At 35.9% G+C, this 24,227-nt stretch overlaps 1 protein-coding gene across 1 annotated transcript in view; it reads left to right on the forward strand.

Moving 5' to 3' along the window:
• RAD23B (RAD23 homolog B (S. cerevisiae)) overlaps window positions 1-24,227 on the forward strand; it is a 42,734-nt gene that overhangs the window by 14,908 nt on the left and 3,599 nt on the right. The window contains exons 4-10 of the mRNA XM_012638544.1: window positions 1,544-1,623; window positions 6,122-6,390; window positions 11,540-11,595; window positions 16,484-16,611; window positions 19,480-19,615; window positions 21,358-21,485; window positions 22,046-22,216. Of these exons, the coding sequence (XP_012493998.1) occupies window positions 1,544-1,623; window positions 6,122-6,390; window positions 11,540-11,595; window positions 16,484-16,611; window positions 19,480-19,615; window positions 21,358-21,485; window positions 22,046-22,216 (968 nt within the window). The remainder of the gene's footprint in view (window positions 1-1,543; window positions 1,624-6,121; window positions 6,391-11,539; window positions 11,596-16,483; window positions 16,612-19,479; window positions 19,616-21,357; window positions 21,486-22,045; window positions 22,217-24,227) is intronic.

The following is a 24,227-nucleotide window of genomic DNA, read 5'->3' on the forward strand; positions in this document are numbered from 1 at the left end:
TTAAATATTAAAATTAATATGCCACTTCTTCCTTACAGCGATATTATTTTAGTTTTAGAAATGTTATCTTACAAATTGTAGTGTATTCAAATTGATTGTCAGAAATATTGTACATATAAAAGCAGTGAAAGAGCAGTGATTTGAATATAATATTGATATTCAATCTTCTCTTTATTCACATTTGCTCTATGTATTTTTCCATCCAGTGATGTTAGTTTTGTTCAGTTTTATCTTCTGTAAGCATCACATAACTGGCTTTTGTGTTTTTAGTCAAACTGAGCTTCTTTTTAAATTTGTTGAATTGAAACCATTTATACTGGTTGTGTTATTAGCGTACTTGGAATCATTTCTGTAAAGTTAAATTTTAACCAAAATTGAAGAATATTAAACTTACATGTTAAAAGACACTATAACTGACAGGAAGGAAAACAATATTCAGATAATATATAGAATTCTTAGAAACCAATAAAGAAAGGATCACTGATAAAAAAGCAGCAAAGGAAATGAATAGGAAATTATAAATTTAACTAGCCTCACTGGCAGCCAGGAAAATGTATATTGAAAATAGACTTGATACCTGAATTCAGTAGAGAAAATTCTCTTTATTCTTCAAAGGAAATACTGAACACTGTCATTGTAGATATCAGTAAGGTGGGTCTTTGTTTGCCCATGTATATCTTGTCTTTTTCTGGATGGCATTTTCTTAGCTGAGACTGTTCAGAGGAAATGCTAGCCTCGAGATTTAACCCGATCATTTTTATAGGTCAGTATTCAGAAGCCTGGAGAGGCAGACATAAAATTCAAATTCCCGATTTCTAGTCTTGGCCTGTTTTTTCATTTCTACCCAGACTGTCTTCCTTTTTATCTTAATGCTTGCAGCTTTGGGGTCAATAACTTTTTAAAGATGGGAAGCTAAATTCACAGAATGGGAAACATCGAGTTGTTCTGACCTAATACTTGAGGGTTGGCTTGACCACAACTTTGTGTACTTCTTTGTGCATTACTGAGTTCTGTAGCATCTTGCCTTTTCTTGTATCCTATGTCATTTTCTGAAGTACTTTTAATATCTTGCTTTGATAGCATTGGAATGTTCCTGATTTGTCAGGTGTCTGGTATTTTGGAGAACAGGAAATTTGTTCCTCTCTCCTTCCCATCAGGAAGGAATATAGGTTAATTGCCGGGCCTTTGGGCAGTCATAATATTGAGTTTTCTTTGTCTTCATGATCTTCCCTTTCTCACAACCTCTTTAATATTTTCTTGCCCAACAAGTCTTTTATATAATTAAGTAATACATTTTTTAAAATTGCTTGGCATTTTATATGCAGTATATAAAAGTTTGATATCTTTTAGTCACATGTTATGCTGTTTTAACTATTGTGTTTCCATTTATCTTTATCTTGGATGATTGCCTAATGTTTTCCATTGGGGAAAGTAGTAATTAATAGAGTTGATGTTGGTGATTAATTAATAGAAAGTTTTAAGTTACATGTAAGACAAAAGATTATTGCACTTTAGGTAACATTTTATTCTCTTCTTATATTAGGCAAAATCCTCAATGATGATACAGCTCTCAAAGAATATAAAATTGATGAGAAAAACTTTGTGGTGGTTATGGTGACAAAAGTAAGTTTCAGCCTCATTCTATATTTTTTATGTGTGTGAGTCTTTTAAAGATTAATGATGCCAAGTCCACATAATGGACACAGTTTATACACATCCATCGCAGTGTGCACTTAACTGCTGTTAAAGGTTTTAAGAATTTACCTTGGATCAACCATAAAGTTATTAATTTTATATATTGTTTTAGTATAATTTTTATGTAAATTAACATAATTGAAATATAAAATGTCATGTTAAAATTATTTTTGCTGGATTACTGAAATCACTCACGTAATTATTTTTAAATGTGCTTAGAAATTAAATGTTTCTTATTCTGTAATTTTTAATAAAGGTGCTTTAAATGAACTTGCTAACTTATGTACTAGACAAGCTCTTCAAGGCAGAAAAGGCATGTAAGTTCATTATTTCAGTGATATTTCTTAGTGAAGGAATATATTTTTAGAAATTAAATGAAGGAAAAGGCAATTAAAGAAATAATGAAATGATTTTTGTGAGGAAGTTTTAAACAGCAGCTTTCCTGTGATTTATTGGGCCGAAATATTTTGGGGATGATTCATAGAATAAAAAGTTTTTTCTAAAGCAGAGAATAAACATGGATTCTTTAAGAGACTGCTTTATTTATATACTTGTTTATTTAAGGATACATAATCATGCAGTAGAGAGTTAAGACAAATGGAGAAGTGGTACTCATGAAGTTAATTTTTAGAATTGAATCATCATCATCGGCAAAAGAACAGTGTTACTTGTAGCACCGAAAGTAAGTTTAAATCGGTACTTGCAGCCACTTAATCAAAGACCAAAAGTGGAATAAATGTGGATTTTTCTCCAAAGTCACAAAATAACCAATAGTAGTAGAAAATAGAGTTGAAGAAATACATTTTAATTACTGCATACTTTTGTACTGGGAAACAAAACGTAGCTAAACAGTTTATATGTGTTGGACTTGAAAATTTTTTTAATCTGTTAAGAACCATATTGATTTTGCTACATTTAAACACTTTGTTATATGTTAAACTTTAAATATAGAGAAGCAAAATCATGCCAGGAAACCTTGTCTCGTCTAGTTTGTTTTTTCCAACTGTGGTAAAGTATACATAACAGTATTTTGCAATTTAACCATTTTAAGTGTACAGTACAGTCACATTGCTTTGCAGCCTATCACCACCATCCATCTCCAGAACTCTGTTATCTTTCCAGATTGAAACTCTGTACTTACTAAACACTAACTCCCCATTCCCCCTCCTTCCAGCCACTGGCATTTATCATTCTACTTTCTGTCGCTGTGAATGACTACTTTAGGTTCCTTATATAAGTGGAATCCTACAGTATTTGTCTTTTTATGACTGGCTTATTTTCTTTTAGCATGTCTTCAAGGTTCATCTATGTTGTAGATGTGTTGTAATGTTGTAGCATGTGCTAGAATCTCTTTCCTTTTTAAGGGTGAATAATCTATTTTCTCATCTAGTTTTATCATACATAGCACATAATGGAAAATGTGATAGTCACACATTTGGATATGTTTTATTATTGGTCTTATTTCCTTTAGTATTACAGTAACCTCGACTATTTGGAATTGTAGTCCCCAACCCTTGGTCCCTCTGCGACCTGTTAGGGACTGGGCCACAGAGCTCCTCCCTACCCCCTGCCCTCCTCCCATCCGTGGAAAAATTGTCCTCCATGAAACTTAGGAAAGTAGGGGGTGGTGCACACAGCAGTGGGTGAGCGAGTGCAGCTTCATCTGTATTTACAGTGGCTCCCGCCTGAGCTCTTCCCTGCCTTGGAAAAGTTACCTTCCACGAAACCAGTCCCTGGTGCCAAAAAGGTTAGGGACCACTGATTTGGAACACAGCTAAGAATTAAGCAGAAAAGTTCTCAGAATAGGTGTGTGTATTTGAGGAGTGGATACTTGGAGCCTATTCTTATATTACACAGGATTCTAATGATATTAATGGTTGTTTTATATTGAAGTTAATAGTAGAAGCCAGCTATTCAAAAGGGGAAGAAGGCTGCTATAGTAAGACATTATGGAAACAATGAGAAACGACCTTACTACAAAGAAGAAAAAGGAAAAAGCTATTAATATGAAAAGCAAGAAGAAAAACTTTAAAAAGCAGAAGAGGGCTTGGTACTGTTTAAAATAAGATGTAAGTGGCTCTTCATGCCAATAGAGATCTCGAAGGCATGGTAAATTACAGTAGTATATTGATCACAAATAATTTAGGAAAATATTAAACAGGTATACCACATTTAAAATACATTCTGTATAGATTGGTTATTATAAAGTTTGGGTGCTTAAAACTCTAAATCTTCACCTTCACGGAGCTTCAGTTTATCCACAATTACTTCTTATCTGAGAATTGCTGCATATTGGAGTTTTAGAGCATTATTACTCTGCAGAGAATTATATTGGCAGTTAAGGAAGTTAAGCTAAATGAGAGGCTCTTAGACTAGGGAAAGAAGGGAGTAAATGCTACTCACACTTTTTATAGCCTCTTTGCACCACTTTTCACCAGACACTTTTTCCCCAGTGTGATCCCCACTAGCTCAAATGGAATAAGACACAAGGCAGCTCATTGGTTTTAGAGTTTGATTTATGTTTGTGGCAAATTATGTTGAATTTTAATCCCATCTTCTATTAAGTTACCTTTTGTCTTTAGGAAAGTTATGAGTTGAACAGGTAGTGAACATTGGAGAAGAATAAAACTCATATAGTAGTATTTTTATATACATATACAGGTGTCAGGGGCACCAACACCCCACCCCCACACAGTCAAATGTTTGCATATAACTTTTCACTCCTCAAAAACTTAACCTGTTGTTGACCAGAATCCTTAAATAGCATAAACAATCGATTAATGCATACTTTGTGTGTTATGTGTATCATATACTATATTCTTACAGTAAAGTAAGCTAGAGAGAGAGAAAATGATATTAATAAAATGTTGAGAAAATATTTTTTACTATTTATTAAGTCGAAATGTATCATCATAAAGGTCTTCATCCTTGTTGTCTTCCTGTTGAGTAGGCTGAGGAAGAGGGAGGGGTTGGTCTTGCTCTCTCAGGGGTGAAGGTAGAAGGGGAGACAAGGAGAGGCAGGCACACTGAATAATTTGTATTGAAAAAATTCTGCATGTAAGTAGACCCATGCAGTTCAAACCCTTGTTTGGGAGTCAACTGTAATTGCTTTTGTTCTGTGGGAGGCTTTATGGTGCTGCTTCTAGTTCAGAAAAATGCTGAGCATGTGGCTATAATTTTATTTGGCCATCATTTTTCTGTTTAACTACGTATGCGTCTCAATGTTATTAACCTCTTTGTACTTGGACCTGTTGATTGTAGTCAATATTGGGATTTTCCTCCTCCTCCTAAAATATGGTTCAGCAGACTGTTTGGCATGTTCATTAATAATCATATTTCTATTTATATTTAGATTTCAAGAAAATTATTTTGGTAATGCTTTTAAATGGTTATGGGTACTTTAAAGTTATAACCAGGATTTGGCTGGGTGCAGTGGCTCAAGTCTGTAATCCCAGCACTTTGGGAGGCTGAGGCAGGAGGCTCACTTGAGACCAGCCTGGGCAACATAGCAAGACCCCATCACTGCAAAACATTTTTTTTTTAATTGGCCAGGTGTACTGGTGTGTACCTATAGTCCCAGCTAGTTGGGAGGCTGAGGCAGGAGAATTGCTTGAGCCCAGTAGTCAGAGGTTACAGTAAGCCACTGCACTCCAGCCTGGGATACAGAGGAGTGCATGTCTTTAAAAAAAAAAAAAGTTACAGGCTGGGCGCAGTGGCTCACGCCTGTAATCCTAGCACTCTGGGAGGCCGAGGCGGGCGGATTGTTTGAGCTCAGGAGTTCGAGACCAGCCTGAGCAAGAGCGAGACCCCATCTCTACTAAAAATAGAAAGAAATTAATCAGACAACTAAAACTATATAGAAAAAATTAGCCGGGCATGGTGGCGTGTGCCTGTGGTCCCAGCTACTCAGGAGGCTGAGGCAGAAGGATTGCTGGAGCCCAGGAGTTTGAGGTTGCTGTGAGCTAGGCTGATGCCACGGCACTCTAGCCCTGGCAAAAGAGTGAGACTCTTGTCTCAAAAAAAAAGGAAAAAAAGTTACAACCAAGGTACATAGATAAAGTTTTTTGGGAAAATTATGTGGTTCCCTTTTTTAAAATACATATTCTATATGTTGTAAAATGTTGAGTTCTTTTGGTTCTTTTTCATATTAACTTCATATAAAGTCTGAAGTTGTTGGGTAAAGCTAATTGAGGTTGATAGTTAAGATATGCTCCTGTGAGCTTTGAGAGTAACAGTGATTCAGATTGCTAATATCTATGTCATTTTACAAAATGACATTTTACAAATATGTCATTTTACAAAATTATTTTCAAGTTACACATTTGTATTACTGTTGTTTGTGGCATCCTGTAACAATATTGTCTAATTAGAGATCAGGTAATATGTAGTATTTTATTGTAATTATTTTGCTTTTTAATGTGTTTAGCCCAAAGCAGTGTCAACACCAGCACCAGCTACAACTCAGCAATCAAATCCTGCCACCACTACACCAGTTACTTCCTCCACAGCAACAACTGTGGCTCAGGCCCCAACCCCTGCCCCTGCTTTGGCTCCCACTTCCACACCTGCATCCATCACTCCAGCCTCAACAACCGCATCTGCCGAACCTGCACCTGCTAGTGCAACTAAACAAGAGAAACCCGCAGAAAAGCCAGCAGAGACACCAGTGGCTACTAGCCCAACATCAACTGACAGGTAAGAACTGGATTCTGGGAAATATTATCTCAAAATATGTGTTTAACAAGAACTTCATGCATGAATTTATTTTGATTATTGTTTTGAGCAAACTGACTTTGTATCTTCTATGTTAAGCCCTTTCTAAACTTTGAACTCTGAATAAAGCACATGCTGTATGTGTTTATTTTGATAGTTTACTAAGGAGAATATAAGTATAAATTTTCTAAATCCATATTTTTATGCTCTGCATTGATTTTTTTTCTTTCTTTTTTTTTTTTTTAGGGAAAGGAGAGTGGGTCAAAGTTACTCATTTTGAGTAGAAACGTTAGAAAATATAAATGACCAAAAAGAATAAGAATGATAAAATAATACTACATTGCCACCCCAGTCATTATTTATATTTGATCTTCATTCTTCTTTTGTCATTATCATACATATCATAAGCATCTTTCTATGTCAGTAAATATTTCCAGTTATTACATAGCATCGTGTCTGGTTCTGACATTTGTTAGCTCTTGTAACCTTAGAAAAGTACTTAACATCTTTGGGGTTTTTCCTCATCTGTAAAATGTGGATGACAGTAGGATCTATGTCATGAAGTTGTTATAAGGATTAAATGAGATAGTAAATGTCAAAGATCTAGAACAGCACATGATACACAGTTAAGTGCAGAGTAAGAATCAGCAATGGTTATTTCACCTAACACCTTTTGTTGAACCTTTGGATTGTTTCAATTTCTCACTGTTATACCTATCTTTGTGAACCTGTGTAGAAATTTAAGTTTTTGCTTGTGTAGGTCTTTAGAAAAAAGGGAAAAAGTGCTGTGGTATTTTGGGGTGCAAGAAATAATTTCTTGTGGCAAGTTGGCAGTTGTAGGATTATTGAGCAGTTTAATTCAGAGATTTTTTCCCCTCCCCAAATGATCAATAAAATGACCAAAGTAAATGCTGTAGTCAGGATTTTCTTGGCTGGAAATTGTACAGAGCAATCCTTTCTTCTTCTAAGAGCATGAGTCATATTATGGCCAACCTTCACTGGCCCTGGAGCTGTGTTTGTGACTTAGTGCAACTCAGGACCTCAGTGGCAGTAATTATACGATTTTTGGAATCAGGAATAAACACTATGGAAACCTATGCAATGACTGGAAATACTGACATGAAAGGGTATTTACGATATATGTGACAATGATCTGAAAGAATATAGTCATGATCCTCCATTTTAGTGTTCTGCCTTAAGTGTGGTTTATATGTCTGACCCAGTCAACCATGTTTGGAGGAGTCTGAGCCACCTGGTTTGTCGCTCAATCACGGTCTCTTTCCAAAGAACTGATTCCTGGAGAAGACAATGCAGGTTATAAAATATTTTCCCCATGTTTACCTAAAAAGCTTTTTTAGGCATTCCATGACACTGTTGCCTAATTTGATCCATTTCTACCATGTATATAATATATTCAACTATCTTGCCTAGTAGGAGACAACCCAGAGTCAGAGTAAGCTATTATATCAAAGGGCTGTTGATCAATTCTGTATGAGAGGGAACTTATAAATTTAACAGACCATTTAAATATTATAAATGTAATTAAATGTCTTGAGTCAGTACAGTATATCTTATTTTCTTAAATGCTTTAAGCTCCTTACAAGAGCTCAGTGTAAGAATTCCAAAATTGATTAATACATTTTCATTGATGTACTAATATCATAAATTTAAATTTGTTTCATTATCTCTGGTTTTTTTCTTCCTGGAGGTACAGTTTTATTTACTTATTCTGAAGAGTTAGGATTACCTTTTCAGACCTACAGAAGTTGCATACGTTGATGGTCAGTGATGCAGGAAAGCAGACACTAGAGTTTCCTTACTTAGTTGGATTTTATACATCAACTGCCTAGTCTTATTTCTGAATATTTTACATCTCAGAGAAAGATAACATAGGAAGAAAGGAATGAGAGAAGCTCAGAAAACAAGCTGCGTAAATGTGCCTTAGTTTCTTCATCTGTGCTAGAAACATCTGTTAATAGCATCCTGCAGACCACAAAACTTAGTGCATAATTATCAGGAGACACGCTGGTATGAATTTGTGGGGTGTTGGGAAGTTTGTTCATCATCACTGGCCTGATATTTCATTGTTAGGGATTTGTTTCTTTAGATCAATTTTATTCTTTAAAAACCACCTCTTATAGTGCAAATTCTACTTGTTGATACCTACCTTAAAGAAACTGCATTTTTGCATAATGACTATATTGATTGGAATCAAGGACAAATTGGAATCAACCTAAATATACATCATTAAGGAAACAACTTGACCTGTGGTTTATTCGTAGAAGGGAACAGTGCTACTCAACAGTCGTAGTTGACAAGCAGCATCAACGTCACTAGGAGTGTGTTTGAAATGAATCCTTAGGTCCCACTCTAGACCTCTAAATCAGAATTATCCAGGGGTGGAGCCCAGAAATCAACAAGCTCTCCTGGTGAATTCTCAGGCTTTCTAAAATTTGAGAAGCCCTGGTACTGATAGGGCAATTAAAGGATAGAGTATGGAAGCATATTAAATAAATGTGATTTCAAGGCTTTGTTACTGAATGAAAAAAGCAGTTTGCAAAATAATATAGGCAATAACCATAAAACAAACGAAACCCATAAACAGCATTGTTTCTTTTCCATGGGTATGCATGTTAAAAAGTAGGAAAGAGATAACAAGCTAACTGATGAGTGGTTTCCTGTGTGGTTGGGGAGGGGAGAAGTGGTGAGGTGGAATCAAGATTGAAGAATGGTGGTTAAAGTATGTATACTTCAGTCTTATCTGAGGTGCTTAAAGAGTAATTTTTAAAACAACGTGTGAAAATAGTGCAAATTATTTTGAGGGGGCTAGTCCTACCAGATTTTAAAATGTACACAGTAGCCCGGGCGCGGTGGCTCATACCTGTAATCCTAGCACTCTGGGAGGCCGAGGCAGGTGGATCGCTCAAGGTCAGGAGGTCGAGACCAGCCTGAGCAAGAGCGAGACCCCGTCTCTACTAAAAATAGAAAGAAATTACCTGGACAACTAAAAATATATATAGAAAAAATTAGCCGGGCATGGTGGTGCATGCCTGTAGTCCCAGCTACTCGGGAGGCTGAGGCAGGAGGATTGGTTGAGCCCAGGAGTTTGAGGTTGCTGTGAACTAGGCTGACACCACGGCGCTGTAGCCAGGGCACAGAGCCAGACTCTGTCTCAAAAAAAAAAATGTACACAGTAATGATTAAAACAGTTTCAAATGGCTTTTTAGAAAGATTACTCAGGGAAATAGATAGCAGTAGAGAAATAGACCCAAATAAGGTCAGAAACTTAATGTAAAATTAAGATGTAATTTTAGACCATTGTGGGGAAAATGCCATTGGGATAAATGCCTCACCATCTGGAATGAAAAAAGATGGATCCCTCGTACTGTACACTTATAAAGGTAAATTCTAGGTGGATAAAGATTTAATGTAAAAAGTGAAGCCATAAACTAGTGGAGAACAAGGAAAAAATGAGGATAATCTTAATTTGGGAAAATCCTTTGTAAGCAAGATAACAAAAAAAGTAACAGGAAAAATTCATAAATTTGATTACAAAAAAAATTCTAAAGTTGGAGATCAAAGTCCACATTCCTTGATAAGACCTTGATTTGATCCATGAAATGGAATACAGTACATCTGTGGGGGAAAAAATCAAAGTAGATTTGATTGTGCTGACATGGGATAATTGTTAAAAAACAAAAACACACATTCTAAAAAAGCACAAACAAAAGCAAGACACAGGTTGTTATTCTTTTACATAGAAACTGCTATAGTAAGTGGTCGTCTCTGGGTAGGGCTCTTGGGTAGAAAAAAATGATTTTGTTTTTATGTATTGTTCTTTTTGAAATTTTACCTTTTCCACATGGTAGTTTTACTTACAATAATCACATTGGGTGTTACGATGCCAGGCTCTTTGCTAAGCACTGTACCAGCAGTAATCCTACCCACAACATTTTGGAGTAGGATACTGTTGTTAACCTCATTGTGTTGATGAAGAAACAGGCTTAGAAAGTGTAAGTAATTTATGAATTCAGACTTGGTTCTCTTGCTGTGCTACGGAGGGCTTTCTCAGAACTGAAATAAAGTGTGTTTTTGTTTTTAAAATTGGGACAGAGGGGTGCGTGTATGTTTTAATTTAAACTTCTTACTACTACTCTTACCACTTTGGTAAACTTCAGTTTATTTTTCTTTGGCATGCCCTTTATGGCCTTTCATAATCTTTTGTCTGTTTTTTAGTACAGACTCCTGCCATTCCCCAAAAGACACTTAGTCTTTTTAAACTGGTTTCCTTTATGTTAGAACTTGGATTTATCCCACTTCTGCCTTTTTTGCATATGCTATATTACTGAAATGCCTTCTTTCAGTTTTCTGATTCAAAACTTGCATATGAGACCTCACTATGTAAAGACTTTACAGCCTAATTTGGTTTTTCTATATTTCTTTTGCTGTGACTTGATTTACAAATTATTTAACTTCTCATGTATATTCTTTCAAGGAAATAATCGTGCATTATCTTTTTTGTATTCCTTAGATGAGTAGTAACCAATCTGTAAGCATGTTATTTTATATCTGTGGACATTTAAAATTGTGGATTCTCATAATGGAAAGAGTACTATGATTGAAAATTTTCCCTAAACCGCAATACAGATAAAGCTTTTGGAGTGGGCCAAGTGTGGTAGCTCACACCTGTAATCCTAGTACCCTGAGAGGCAGAAGTGGGAGGATTGCGTGAGCTCAGAAGTTTGAAACCAGCCTAAGCCAGAGTGAGACCTGTCTCTAATAAAAATAGAAAAATTAGAAAAAAATAGAAAAATTAGCATTTTGGCATGCACCTGTAGTCCCAGCTATTCAGGAGACTGAGGCAGGAGGATCTCTTGAGCTTAGGAGTTTGAGGTTGTGGTGAGCTGCAAGTGACACCACTGCACTCTACCTGGGACAACAGAGCGAGACTCTGTCTCAAAAAAAAAAGGCTTTGGATTTAATCTAGAAGAGACTGTTTAAATACTGTAGCCAGAATTTTATCTATAATTAAAATCAAAGAATCTCTTTATAAATTGAACAGTTACTAAACCAATGTAAATTAAATTGTATGTACTTTTTGAAATGTGATTTTTCTAAAAACCTTTTACAGTACATCAGGAGATTCCTCTCGGTCAAACCTTTTTGAAGATGCAACAAGTGCACTTGGTAAGTGACTATCTTGTAAATAACCTATTATAAGAGATAGGGGAGAGGTTTAAGTTTCACTTTTCTAGATCATGATAATGTATTAATTTTGATGGTTGCTTATAATCAAGCTGTAAAATGATTGATTTAGATAATTCGATTAATAGTGTTAATGAAGACTTTGTAAATTAATATTTTATATATTCTTTAAAACTCTTACAGTTAAGCATACTTCTTTCCACAAAGCAAATAATTTTCCATTTTTCAAGTGAATTTTAAATGTGGTCTTAAGGCTCATCTGTGTATGGATTTATAACAAAGTGTCTTTGAAATGGGTGTAAAATTTTCTGCCTCACACTTCATGTTTATTTACCTACAGCCTTCATTCCAACTTATTGGCCCTATAGATTCCCATCTCCCATCTTGTTTGTATTGGCTTGCAGCAAAAATGCCTTTTTATCCCAGCTTTTAATTTTATCTGTTGACTATGCCTTTCCAGCTTCCTTCACCCCTAATCTGTCGAAATCAAGCAACTTCTTTTCTCCCTTTGGAACATCTCTGGTACAGATCCTGCTAATTATTGGTTTATTGGCTGGCAACCCCATTCCTACTCTTTGGTACTCTTAAATGGTAGGGAGTTAGAAAGTCGGGAACAGATGGAAACAGTAGCTTCAGTGGTGTATGGGCTTCTGGATTCCAGCTTGGCTTCTGCGGCAGCGAGGTTGCAACAGCAGTAGCGTCTGCCTCTTAGGATCTGAGCTGGTCCTCTAACCTAATGGGCTTGAACTCCATGATGCCCTTATTGCTGTGGAAAATGGCATGTACACGTAGGGGTAACATAGTTGTTTAAATAATCTAAGATCACCTGGCTGTGCCAAACCCAGATTTCCATCTTTGAGGTACAGTTTCTTGGGACTCTTCTGCTACTGAATACCTTATGAGTTGGTGTCTAGTTAGGAAATCATAAATCACCGTTTCAGACAGGGAAAGGCTTAATCTTAGGAAATTATTACAAAAATATTGGAAGGGCTGGAGAAGAGGATTACCCAGAGATGAGTAAACTGTTCTGTGGCCTCAGGGCTGGAGCCAGCTGGCACTTGTCCCTCCCTAATGCTGCTGAAGGCCCTGGCTGCAGCCACTGCTGCTGCGGTTGGGTTGCATCGATGCTGCGGAGCAGGAGCCCAGGAGTCCATGGCTGTAGCTGCTGCTGCACCTAAGCTTCTGGTGACCATGTCTGCCTTTTTACATCTTTATATCTCCTAAAGCACCCGTTCTGTTCTCAGCTTTATGGTCTCAGGATCCCTTTCCTCTTTCGTCTTTAATTTACCCGTTGTCTATGTTGATTCTCTGTTTCTTTAAACTACTTCTGTGATACTACTCTTTTCCTGATCCTGATACCTCGCACTATTCCTTCTCAGGCTTTCTAGTTAATTCTTTTTATTTTCCTGGCCCTTAGATGTATGTGTTCTCTATGGTTCTGCTCTAGGCCATAGTTCAAAGCTTAAACTGTGGGAATGGCTAATACCAGCCATGCATCATAAGATTCCCCAAATTAAAACTGTAGTACAGCTCTCCCTCTCAGCTCCTAGACTTACTTTCTTAAACTGCCAGCTGGAAAACCTACAACCTCCACGACCTTAAGTTTCACATTGACTTATCTTTTATCCTCCCGTCTGATTCTTTTCCTTCATTCTCCTCCTTGCACCATCACTCAGTCATTCATCCTTGACCTAAATTGTAGCATGATGCTGGACCTAGACCCTCTGCCTGTCTTGGCCCAGTGAGTCTGATTCTCTTTCTTAAAGTCTCTGAAATATTTGTTTCCACTACCACTTAAGTTGCCTTAGTTCAGGTCCTTACCTCACTTATATTATACTCTTGCATTGTCTCCTTCCATCTGCTTTTCTGGCCTGCCGCTTCTCAGTGCAGCCTCAAACTCATGGGCTTGAGTGATTTTCCTGCCTCAGCCTCTTGAGTAGCTGGGACTACAGACATCGGTCACCATGCCCAGCTAATTTGTTAAAATTTTTTGTAGCAGCAGTGTCTCACTATGTTGTCCAGGTTGGTCTTGAACTCTTGGTTTCAAGCGATCCTCCTACCTTGGCCTCCTAAAGTGCTAGAATTACAGTCGTGAACCACTGCACCCAGCCCAGAGTGGACTTTCTAATAGCATCGTTGTTAGTTCCTTTAATAGCTCCTCATGACCTAGAAGATAAGTCCAAAGCTCTTCTTAATGACATATATAAGGTTCTTCATCACCACCTCTTTAGCCTCATTAGTTCTGTCTCTTTTTCATTCTCCCTAGTTTTTTTACAAGTCATTTGCCTTTGTACTTTTAAGACCTACAAAGTAGCACTCAGCTTATGGGCATTACTTTTTGAGTTTTTGTAATTTGATTAATTAGGAAATATGACTTGAGGAGGCATAATTAATGATTCAGCGTGGAGGCTCTGGACTGGACAGCCTGTGTTTGTATCTCCACGCCATGACTTATCAGCCATTGATACCTTGATCAAATTATTAATTTCTCTAAGCCTCAGCATTAAAAGGAGATGAAAATAAACCTTTCTCATGAGGTTCTTTTGTGAGAACTAAATGAGATACACTGTGTTAAAATAGTATAGTTCTGATTCTCTACAACTCTTAATTTTGATTGTATTAATATTAATGCTGATTTCTGTATCTGGGAACTAGGTTACTGAAAATGTATTGCCACTTGAGTGGCTTTGTGCCAAAATTATATCAGTGGACAATTAAGAAAATAAGAAATATTAAAAAGTATTTTATGGGATGGGAAGCCATTACTTTAAACAAGATATCAAATGCTTAATTTGCTCAGTGATGGGGTTTTTTAAGCTATTAAATACCTTTATTTTTGAAAATTTTGCAGAAAAATGATTTATTCAACAGATAGTGTGTTAGCCACGTGTCAGGGAAATGTGTAAAATGACATGGTCCCTGCACAGTTGAATCTGCATAATAAAACATAAAATAAGTTGCAAATCTTGATAAATGATATTAGGAATACAGAGGGCTTCTATAAAGAAAAACAGAAGGCTACTTAGGATTGCTAGGCAATACTTCAGATTGTAACTTTGAAATTTAGGACCAAAACATGGGAAGGAGTTGGCGTCCTGAGAAAGCAGGCGTGGTAAAGGCTCTGGGGCAGGAAAAGGCATGACCTGTTGAAGTAATCCAAGGAGGAGGAGTGTGATGGGTAGAGGATTGCTGAGGGCTGGGAGCCCAAAAAAGACGAGGTTTTCTTTTTTAAAAGTTCACTTTTAACTGGCTAAAGAATGGATTGTAGGTGTGGGGGCAGGAGTGGAAGCAGAGTATAGTCCAGACCTTAGACGGCTGTGGGCTGCTCCTGAGTGATGACAGTGGGGAGAGAAGGATCTCGGTGGATTTGGGGTGTAATTTAGAGATAGAACCTACCAGGTGTGCTGGTAAGTAAGGTGTGGAAAGGAAGGGGAAAAGAAACAAATCACCAGGTTTTCTGGTTCAAGCACTTAGGTGGATATAGGTGTCATTTATTGAAAGGGAGAAGACATAATGGTGGGACACATTGAGGGGGAAATCTTTATTGGAATTAGTTGAGTGAGTGGAATGTGAGAAAGTGGACACAGCATGCTGGATAGCTATGGCTTTGAAGGGAGAAGAGCAGATAGTTCCTGAAAGAGGAATTGGGATGGGATCAAGGGAGGTGTGTTTTTATTTTAGGGGGACATATAGGACATAGTTAGCTTCTGATCGGGATAATTAAGTAGAGAAGGAAGGGTGAAGGTGGAAAAGAGAGAGAATAACCAAGTGCAGCTCTTTGAGGTGGCAGTAAAGGCAGAGGTACGCAGAGCACAAGTGGAAGAAAAGATCATTTTAAGTGAGGCAAGTTTATTGGGGGTAGAAGGCAGCTTTTCATTCGATCAGAGTATTGTCTGCCATTTTCATGAAGAGTGAGTTAAGTCTTTCTCTGAGAGGAAGGATTGGAGAGAGTCTGTGGGAAGTGACTTATTGGAATAGTAGTGCTTAGGGCATTAATACCACTTTTGTGTGGCATATGAGATTCTAATTTTCTAGCTCCTATCCTCACTTTCCCCACCATTTTGATAATATAACTACAATCTTGTTGCATCAGAGTTGATTGCTCGAAATGCCCCCCTGCATGTTTTCAGAATTCGGTTCATCTGTCTGTTACAGGTGGCCTTCCCTGACCTCCCACTAATTCTCTCTTAACTTTGTACCTGCTATTTCTGTTGTACTTAAAAAATACATTGTATTAATTTTCTATTGCTACTATAGTAAATTATCACAACCTTAGTGGTGTAAAACAACACAGATTTATCATCTTGTAGTACTATAGGTTAGAAGTCTGACTGGGAGCTCACTGGGCTATAAAATTAAGGGGTCCACATTTCTTTCTGGAGACTCAAGGGCAGAATTCAGTTCTTTGTCCTAACCAACTTGTAGAGGCTGCCCACACATCTTGGCTTGTGACCCCTTTCTCCATCTTTAAAGGCAACAACATAGCATTTGACCCTCTCGTGTGCTTTCTTATACTTCTAAGAACCTTTGTAATTACACTGGGCCCACTCAGATAATCCAATAATCCAGGATGAATTCCCTATTTTAAAGTCAGCTGATTAGCAGCCTTAATTTCATCTACAACTTCAATTTTCCTTTGTCATGTAACCTAATGTATTTATAGGTTCCAGGGATCAGACCATGGATATCTTTGAGGTACAATTTTTCTACCTACTACATGTATGTTGTAATTTATACTGTTATTCATCTTTGTATTCCAATACAGTAGTGCCTGAAACATTGTATACATGTATACATACAATCAAGAAATTTGTAGAGGATGCTGATTAAAAATTTTTTTTCCCCTCCACCTGCTCCCCCCTCTTTTTAGTGACAGGTCAGTCTTATGAGAATATGGTAACTGAGATCATGTCAATGGGCTATGAACGAGAGCAAGTAATTGCAGCCCTGAGAGCCAGTTTCAACAACCCTGACAGAGCAGTGGAATATCTTCTAATGGTGAGAAGTGTGTTTGACTTTTCTTCATTTTAGTTGTTTAGTATCAAAATCTCGAACAGATAGATTTTAAAGGATGGGTTAACAATTCACAGAGAAGAATAATGTATTTTAAAAATATATAATACTGATGTATTCTAGATAATTTATATAATGCTCTTGTTTTTCCTAGTATGTTAACATTTTTTGTTGATGAGTTAACAATTCATGGAGAAGAATAATGTACTTTAGATAATTTATTTAATGCTTTTATTTTTCCTAGTATGTTAACATTTTTGTTGATAAAATGTAACGTTTTTTAAAAGATTCTGTGGTAGGTTTTAGTTAGAAAACAGCATGACTAAATGATTATAAAATTGGCTATCCAGTTAGAGTGTAGTGCCTTGTACTCCAATTATGTCATCCGCAGTGGATGACAATTGTGTGTCGGGGGTGGAGGGGAGATTTTTAATCTAATGATCCAACATTTCAGTAGCTTTTCAGGTGTCAGTGTGATATCCTGGATGAATTATTTAGAGCAAAAATGTCAATCTGGGAGCCCAATCTAAATTTTATTTGATTATACTTAGTAAATTTCTGTAATTAGTTGCCAGTTTTTTAAAGTTGGGAGAGTTCACATAAAAAATACAGATTTCCAGTTTATCTGGACAGTCTTGATCCTGGATTTTTGTATTCACTCTCTGTACCTGATGTAGCATCATGCACTTTAATGTATGATGTTACTTGCCTGGTTCCATTGGCATTTGAATTTGTTAGTGTTTTTTTTTCTATAGTCAGTAGCAGTTGAGGGACTTTTGAATAAAGTTTTTTTGTTTTGTTTTTAGGGGGGTTTTTTGGGTTTTTTTACTGACGACAAAGGGTTTGGAGAAATAGGTTGTTGTGGACATTGACTGAAACCCTTGCTATTTTAGACATTAAAAGAATTCTGAACATAGAATTTTGTAATAACATTGGATTAACCTTTTTTTAGTCTTAAACTTTTATTCTATAATTATGTTTGGTGTTTTGGAGTATTATTAAAGTCTAAATTGCCCTGAATATCATCTTGGAGATCCATGGTCCTAACTCTCGGGGAATGCAGTCCACACTTTCTATTCCTTTGTTTCTAGGCTGTCCTTCTGTTTAGAGACTCCTTTTCAGGTAGCCAGTTGTGGGAGAGTCACAGTCGTAAGCTAAATAACTGTGCTCTGCCTCCACCAGTTACTTGCCTGTGCATTTGTATAGAAAGTCACAGAATCGTTTCTGGGCATATCATTTTGTCTTTTTGAATTCACTTTTCCATTGTCTTCTTGGATAGTGTCTTTAAATGCTACCAGTTCATTTATTTATCCAGTTTGTTTGGAATTGAGGAATCATATCGAATTGATGATTGTTAATTGGTAATTGGATGTCTTCCAGATCCTATAAAAATGTTGTCTTATTTTTTATGAGATGGCTTTAATTTATACCTGATTTAGATTCTTTTTAATTGCATCAGTTAGTTTGATCTAATGGATGTGAAGTTTTGAGGTATAAAAAATGAATCACTATTTCTAAATTCACTGAATTTTAAAACTGCTATATAGCAACAAATGCAAATAAATAGATGAGAGATGAGTTCATGAAACAATTTAACTAAAATTTTTTTTATGTAAGTGAATGTGAATGAATGGAAAGAAGAAATGTTGATCCCTTATCTAATAAGAGGCTATATACCATTAGAGGTAGAGATGTAGCAGTGATAGTTAACTTTTTAGTTTAACAAACCTGTTTGAGAATTTGATGGATAGACCCTAGACCTGTATATAGTTTGTTAGCATTTAATAACTCCTCATCTAACGTAAAGGTTTGAATTTTGGTGAACTCTGAAAAACAATTGTTTCCAATGCCTACATTAGTAACATCTACTGCAGGCAGCCATTATCCTGTTATTCATTACTCTTCATTCTTTATATGATGATGATGAGCTTGGCTTCTGGCTTATTAGCAAATGGAAGCATTTGCCATCTTTTATTCAATTGTAATGTTTTCTTCATTCTCCTTTCAAAATCTATAATAATTTGATAAAGACTTTAAAAGTTATGATGAGATGTCTATAAATCATATGTATCAAAATAGGGTATCCTCAATTTTAATGCAGTTTTAAGCTATAATAACTTCAGAAGATAAATACTACAAATTTACAGAAAATATCACCTAAAAGTTAAATTGTTTAAATTTCTTTTATATCTATTTTGTGAATTTCGAAAAATTAATTTTTGTATGCCACACTTTCTTGGTACCATGGATCAGTGGAGGAGGTCCTCCTTAAATGTCCACTGTGGTACCCGATCTGTAATCATTGGGCCTTTTATTTTCCCAGGAGTCATTTCAGAACTGTCAAGTATGCATTAAAATGTCTTTCTTCGGATGATCTTGAGGCTTAGGGGGTTACAAATGCAATCTTTTCTATCACTAAGCAACAGCTGATGAAAGTTTCTAAAAAGTTCAAAAATCAACTAGAGCAACAAGTTGCACAAAAACGTTGGTTATATTCAGTTTTCATAAATACATATATCAGGGTTTTTAAAATTTTAAAAATCAGATGTGGTAGGTATCTTATTGAACAGCAGAGCTAGAGAACATTTCCAACATTGTGGAAAGTTCTGTTGAACTATGCTGCTTTATATTAAAGCACTGTGGGTTTTTCTGTACCATACCCAGGCCATTTCTAATCTAATTTGAATCCTTGCAGCTTAATAATCCTTTACTTATATTATTGAAGCAGACATCGATTTGATGCTTTTAGAAATTAGACAGGAATATGAAATAGACTATAATTCTCTTATTCTGTATAATATTTAACTAATTTTGTATGATGGGATATCTTAAAGCTTGGAAATTGTGTTGTAGGGAATCCCTGGAGATAGAGAAAGTCAGGCTGTAGTTGACCCCCCTCAGGCGGCTAGTACTGGGGCTCCTCAGTCTTCAGCAGTGGCGGCAGCTGCAGCAACTACGACAGCAACAACTACAACAACGAGTTCTGGAGGTAAAGTGGAATCTTTTGGATGAGGAAGAAATGGTCCTGAATTTTTAGCACGAAATAATTTAATAATTTAAAATACTTCAGAAGTGAGGTTCATTTCCATAGCATTTGGATAACTCTTAAGATAAGTTTTCTATTCGCTAATGTTGGAGAGAGGCCCAAAAGAAATTCTACCAAGTGAATGTAACATATTAAACATCAGTGCAGCAGCTTTGTCAAAGGGAATATTCTATTTTGTTTATTGTAAGGAAAAAGATGCTTTCGAGTTTGCATGTAGTGTTACTTTCTGAAGCCATGTGGGATGGTTTGTTGCGTTGTGTCTTTATCTCTCCATAAATGTTATAAAGTATGTATAATTTCAAGGCCAGCAGCACTTTAGTAGTTATAATACAACCAAGGAAATGAAGCCCTGAGAGTTTTAAAATCTGGTTAACTAGAGGGGAAGGCAAAGCTTGAATTCAGGTCTCCTTACTGGTCGGTACCTATGCTCCCATTGCCATAGGTCTGGCTACAGAGCAAAGCCTGAAGCCTGCAGACCTAGAAATTACATAGTGTTCTCCTTTATTCATTCTTGTATATACTGATAAAGTAATTTAGACTATTAATTTTGAAGAGCCCATTCTTTCACACATTTCCTAATTCTAATTATGGTGGTCACCTCTGGTTGACAAAAATCTCTAAGTGCTTTGTGTACAGTCTCCCAGAGATTAGGCCTTTCATTTGTTGAGATTTCAGCATGGTAGTGGAAACAGGAGGCCACAGCTCTACTTCATATTTGGGGTGCTGTCCCATTCAGCACTTGTTAGGTAACAGAGTCTGTGAGTCTCATTTTCTTCATCTAAACAGCTACTGTCATACATAAAAGAATAAATACCCATGTGTTATGGTCATTTTAATTCGAATGATTGTCTTCCTGAGGTAGGAAATGACAACATACATCTAAAAATTCTCTTTTACTCATTAGTAACTTCAAAAAACATAATTCTTTAGTTTGCTACAGCATAACCAAATAAGTACCAGCACCCCAAAAAAGTTATAGGTTCTGTATGTTATGCATTACTTGGCATTATTAATATTTATTATCATAAACGGATCTTGGACTCTAGATGTATTAGCACTGGATTGTCTTGGAGCTTATTTATCTCAATTTTTTATAGTTAACAAATGTTTGAAATATAATAGTAATAACCAAAAGTCTTTTTTCTAATTGAATTAAGTTTGTATTAAAACTCCTGGTCTGCAAACCTGAACTTTAAGTATTAAATATGTTGTACTTCTTTGGTTTAGTATTTCTCAGGTTGTATTCTTTGAGGGGTTTTGGTTGTAGTGTAAAGTAAGTGGGTTTTTTGTTTTTGTTAGCCCTGGTATATATCTCTCGTAGGAACTTTGGAGCAACAGGAACAACTTTTTAGTCCTATTTATTTTGATAGAATACATGTAGGGCACAAGTTCTTAGTATTACTTGATAATATTGAGTCCCCAGGGCAATTCTAGGGAAGCTTAATTCATATTATAGTGTTCCGCACTCTCTACCTTTGCTATTAGGAATAATTTCGGCTGAACAAAACTTGTCAGTTGGTACAGTTTGAAGATTTCTTCGTTACTTACTTCATTTTATTAATACTAAATCTCAGGACTCAAATCATTTTTTACTTGATAACATTTGCTGTCTAAATGTGTGATTTAACCAGCTCTTTGTATATGTATTTACTGCTTTTGTTTAAAAACGTTTATGTGTATTTTAGGACATCCTCTTGAATTTTTACGGAATCAGCCTCAGTTTCAACAGATGAGACAAATTATTCAACAGAATCCTTCCCTGCTTCCAGCACTGCTACAACAGATAGGCCGAGAGAATCCTCAATTACTGCAGGTAACTATTTAATCACTGTCAATTTTAGAAGTAGGGTTAGAGGGTATCACATTTTGAAAAAGTCCATGGATATTGCTCCTCCTTCCTACCACCTCTCTTTTTGAGGATGGTGAAAGCATTCTTCTAAGCTGCATTCAGAATAGCATGCCCTAGATAAGGATACTGAAAAAAAGTTGGGATATGGAGGTTGGGTTAATTTAAGTTGGCCAAATAATAAGTTTAGGGAGCATTTTACATTTCCTTCTTGGAGATTCCCATTGCACATTAACATATTAAAGAATCTGAGAAGTTGTAGTCCCACAGTAGTTTTTTTTAACATTGTTGGGGGTGCGGGGCACATGAATGAAAGGATTTGAATTCTCTTCACTGTTGACTTTGCTCAAAAGTATGGAATTTCTTTAATAATATAAAGAAATCATATCCTTTCAAAGAGTAAATAATTAAGAATCACTCTAAAATACTACATTTGGGTTAAGTATGACTTTTATTTATAATTCCTATTTTCCTGAAGATATTTAATATCAGTGTATCGTTTTCCTCTGTCTTTCACATCACCACAGCAAATTAGCCAGCACCAGGAGCATTTTATTCAGATGTTAAATGAACCAGTTCAAGAAGCTGGTGGTCAAGGAGGAGGAGGTGGAGGTGGCAGTGGAGGAATTGCAGAAGCTGGAAGCGGTCATATGAACTACATTCAAGTAACGCCTCAGGAGAAAGAAGCTATAGAAAGGGTGAGTTTAAGTGAAACTAAAAATTCAGTTTCTTAGTCTCACTGGCCACATTTCAGATGCTCAGCAGTTACATGGGGCTAGTGGCTACTATTGGATAAAACAGATAAAGAGCGTTTCTCTTCACCTGAGATAGGTACGTTGGACAGAGTTAAATAGAGCATGGCCATAGAGATTGCAGGTAGGGCAGTCTCTTCTTAACCCTGCCCCCTCCAACCCCTTGTTCTTTGTAAAGTCAAGCGACTAGCAGTAAAGTGCCAGTCTTGCATGAAACAGTTATAAATATGTTAAGAAACTAAAAATTTCATTGATGTTTTAAAATTCAAAAAGGAAGAAAATAGAGTGTATTCCCAATTGTAGATTATTCATTTTTTATTTCAAATTTTACTTTACTGTTGGCACTAAAACATAAAATAAATATGTATGAATTATATGAGAATTCTGTACATTAAACATTAGAACCCAGCTATGCTAATTCTCTCTCCATCCTTACCAAGTCAACCAGTCAAGGTTGTGGCACCGCAGTAACCTAGTAACCTAGTTTTTCTGATACCGTGATTATTCATTCATTTTTTTCCCGCTATTTTTAACATTTGTAAGCAGGGAATCATAGTGATTGTAGGACTGTCTTGTCTTATCTCACAAAGTATTGTGAGATGGAAATCAGATAAAAGTGCAGTTTAATTTAGATAGTGATCTGGACAGTAATTTTTTCTTGTTTATGATACACAGGAGTGTTCAAGGTTTATAATTATGTGTTTTCTAAAAGATATATATCGTGCCGGTGTTTTTTCTTTTAATAACACAAATGAATAAATGACACTTGCCTCAGTTGTTTTATAGCAGGTATTTTTCTTTTGGGGTTATGGTTATCAGTTCCTGATTTTTGTGTTGGAGATATTTTTTCTATTTTTGTCTTGTACTTTTGGTGTCATATCTAAGAGAACATTGCCTGATCCAAGGTCAAGTGGTTTACTCAGTTATTTTCTCCTAAAAGTTTATAGCTCTTCCATGTAGATTTATAATCCATTTTGACTGACTTTTTGTACATGGTGTGAGATGTAGAGATCCAGCTTCATTCTTTTGCATGTGGATATCCAATTGCCCCAGCAGCATTTGTTGAAAAGACTACTCTTTCCCTATTAAATTGTCCTGGCACCATGTCAAAAATCAATAGACCATAAATGTGAGATTTATTTCTGGGCTCTCAATTCTATTTCATTGATTTATATGTTTATCTTTATGCCAGTACCTCACTGTCTTGATTACTGTAGCTTCCTAGTAAGTTTTGAAATTGAGAAATGTCAAGTGCTCCAATTTTCTTCTTACTTTCCAAGGTCGTTTTGGCTGCTCTGGATTCCTTGTATTTCCCTATCAATTTTAGCATCAGCTTGTCTAATTTCTGCAAAAAAAAAAAAAAAAAAAAAAAGCTGGCTGGGATTTTGATAGGGATTGTGCTTACTCTGTAGATGAATTTGGGGAGTATTTCCATGTTAATAATTACGTCTTACCAAGCCATGAACATGGGATGGGATGTCTTTCCATTTATTGAGTTTTCCATAATTTCTTTCAACAGTGTTCTATAGTTTTTGGTATGAAAGTTTTACATTTCTTTTGTTAAATTTATTCCTAAGTTATTCTTTTTGATGCTATTATAAATAGAATTATCTTTTAGTTTTATTTTCAAATTATTCATTACTAGTTATATAGAAATACAATTTAATTTTATATATTGATCTTACATCTTAAAACTTTTTTGAACTCATTTATTCTAATAATTTGTGTGTTCCTTAGGATTTTCTATATATAAAATTAGGTCATTTACAAATAGTTTTACCTCTTTTCCAGTATGGATGCCTTTTATTTCTTGTCTAATTGCCTTATCTAGAGCCTGCAGTATATTGTTGAGTAGAAGTAGCAAGAGCCAACAACGTTGTCTCATTCTTTGTTTTTTTTTTTTTTTTTTTTTTCAGAGTCTCACTGGCCTCAAGAAATCCTCCTACCTTGGCCTCAA

Source organism: Propithecus coquereli, unplaced genomic scaffold (genome assembly GCF_000956105.1).
Source record: "Propithecus coquereli isolate 6110/MARCELLA unplaced genomic scaffold, Pcoq_1.0 Scaffold130, whole genome shotgun sequence".
NCBI classification, from domain to species: Eukaryota; Metazoa; Chordata; class Mammalia; order Primates; family Indriidae; genus Propithecus; species Propithecus coquereli.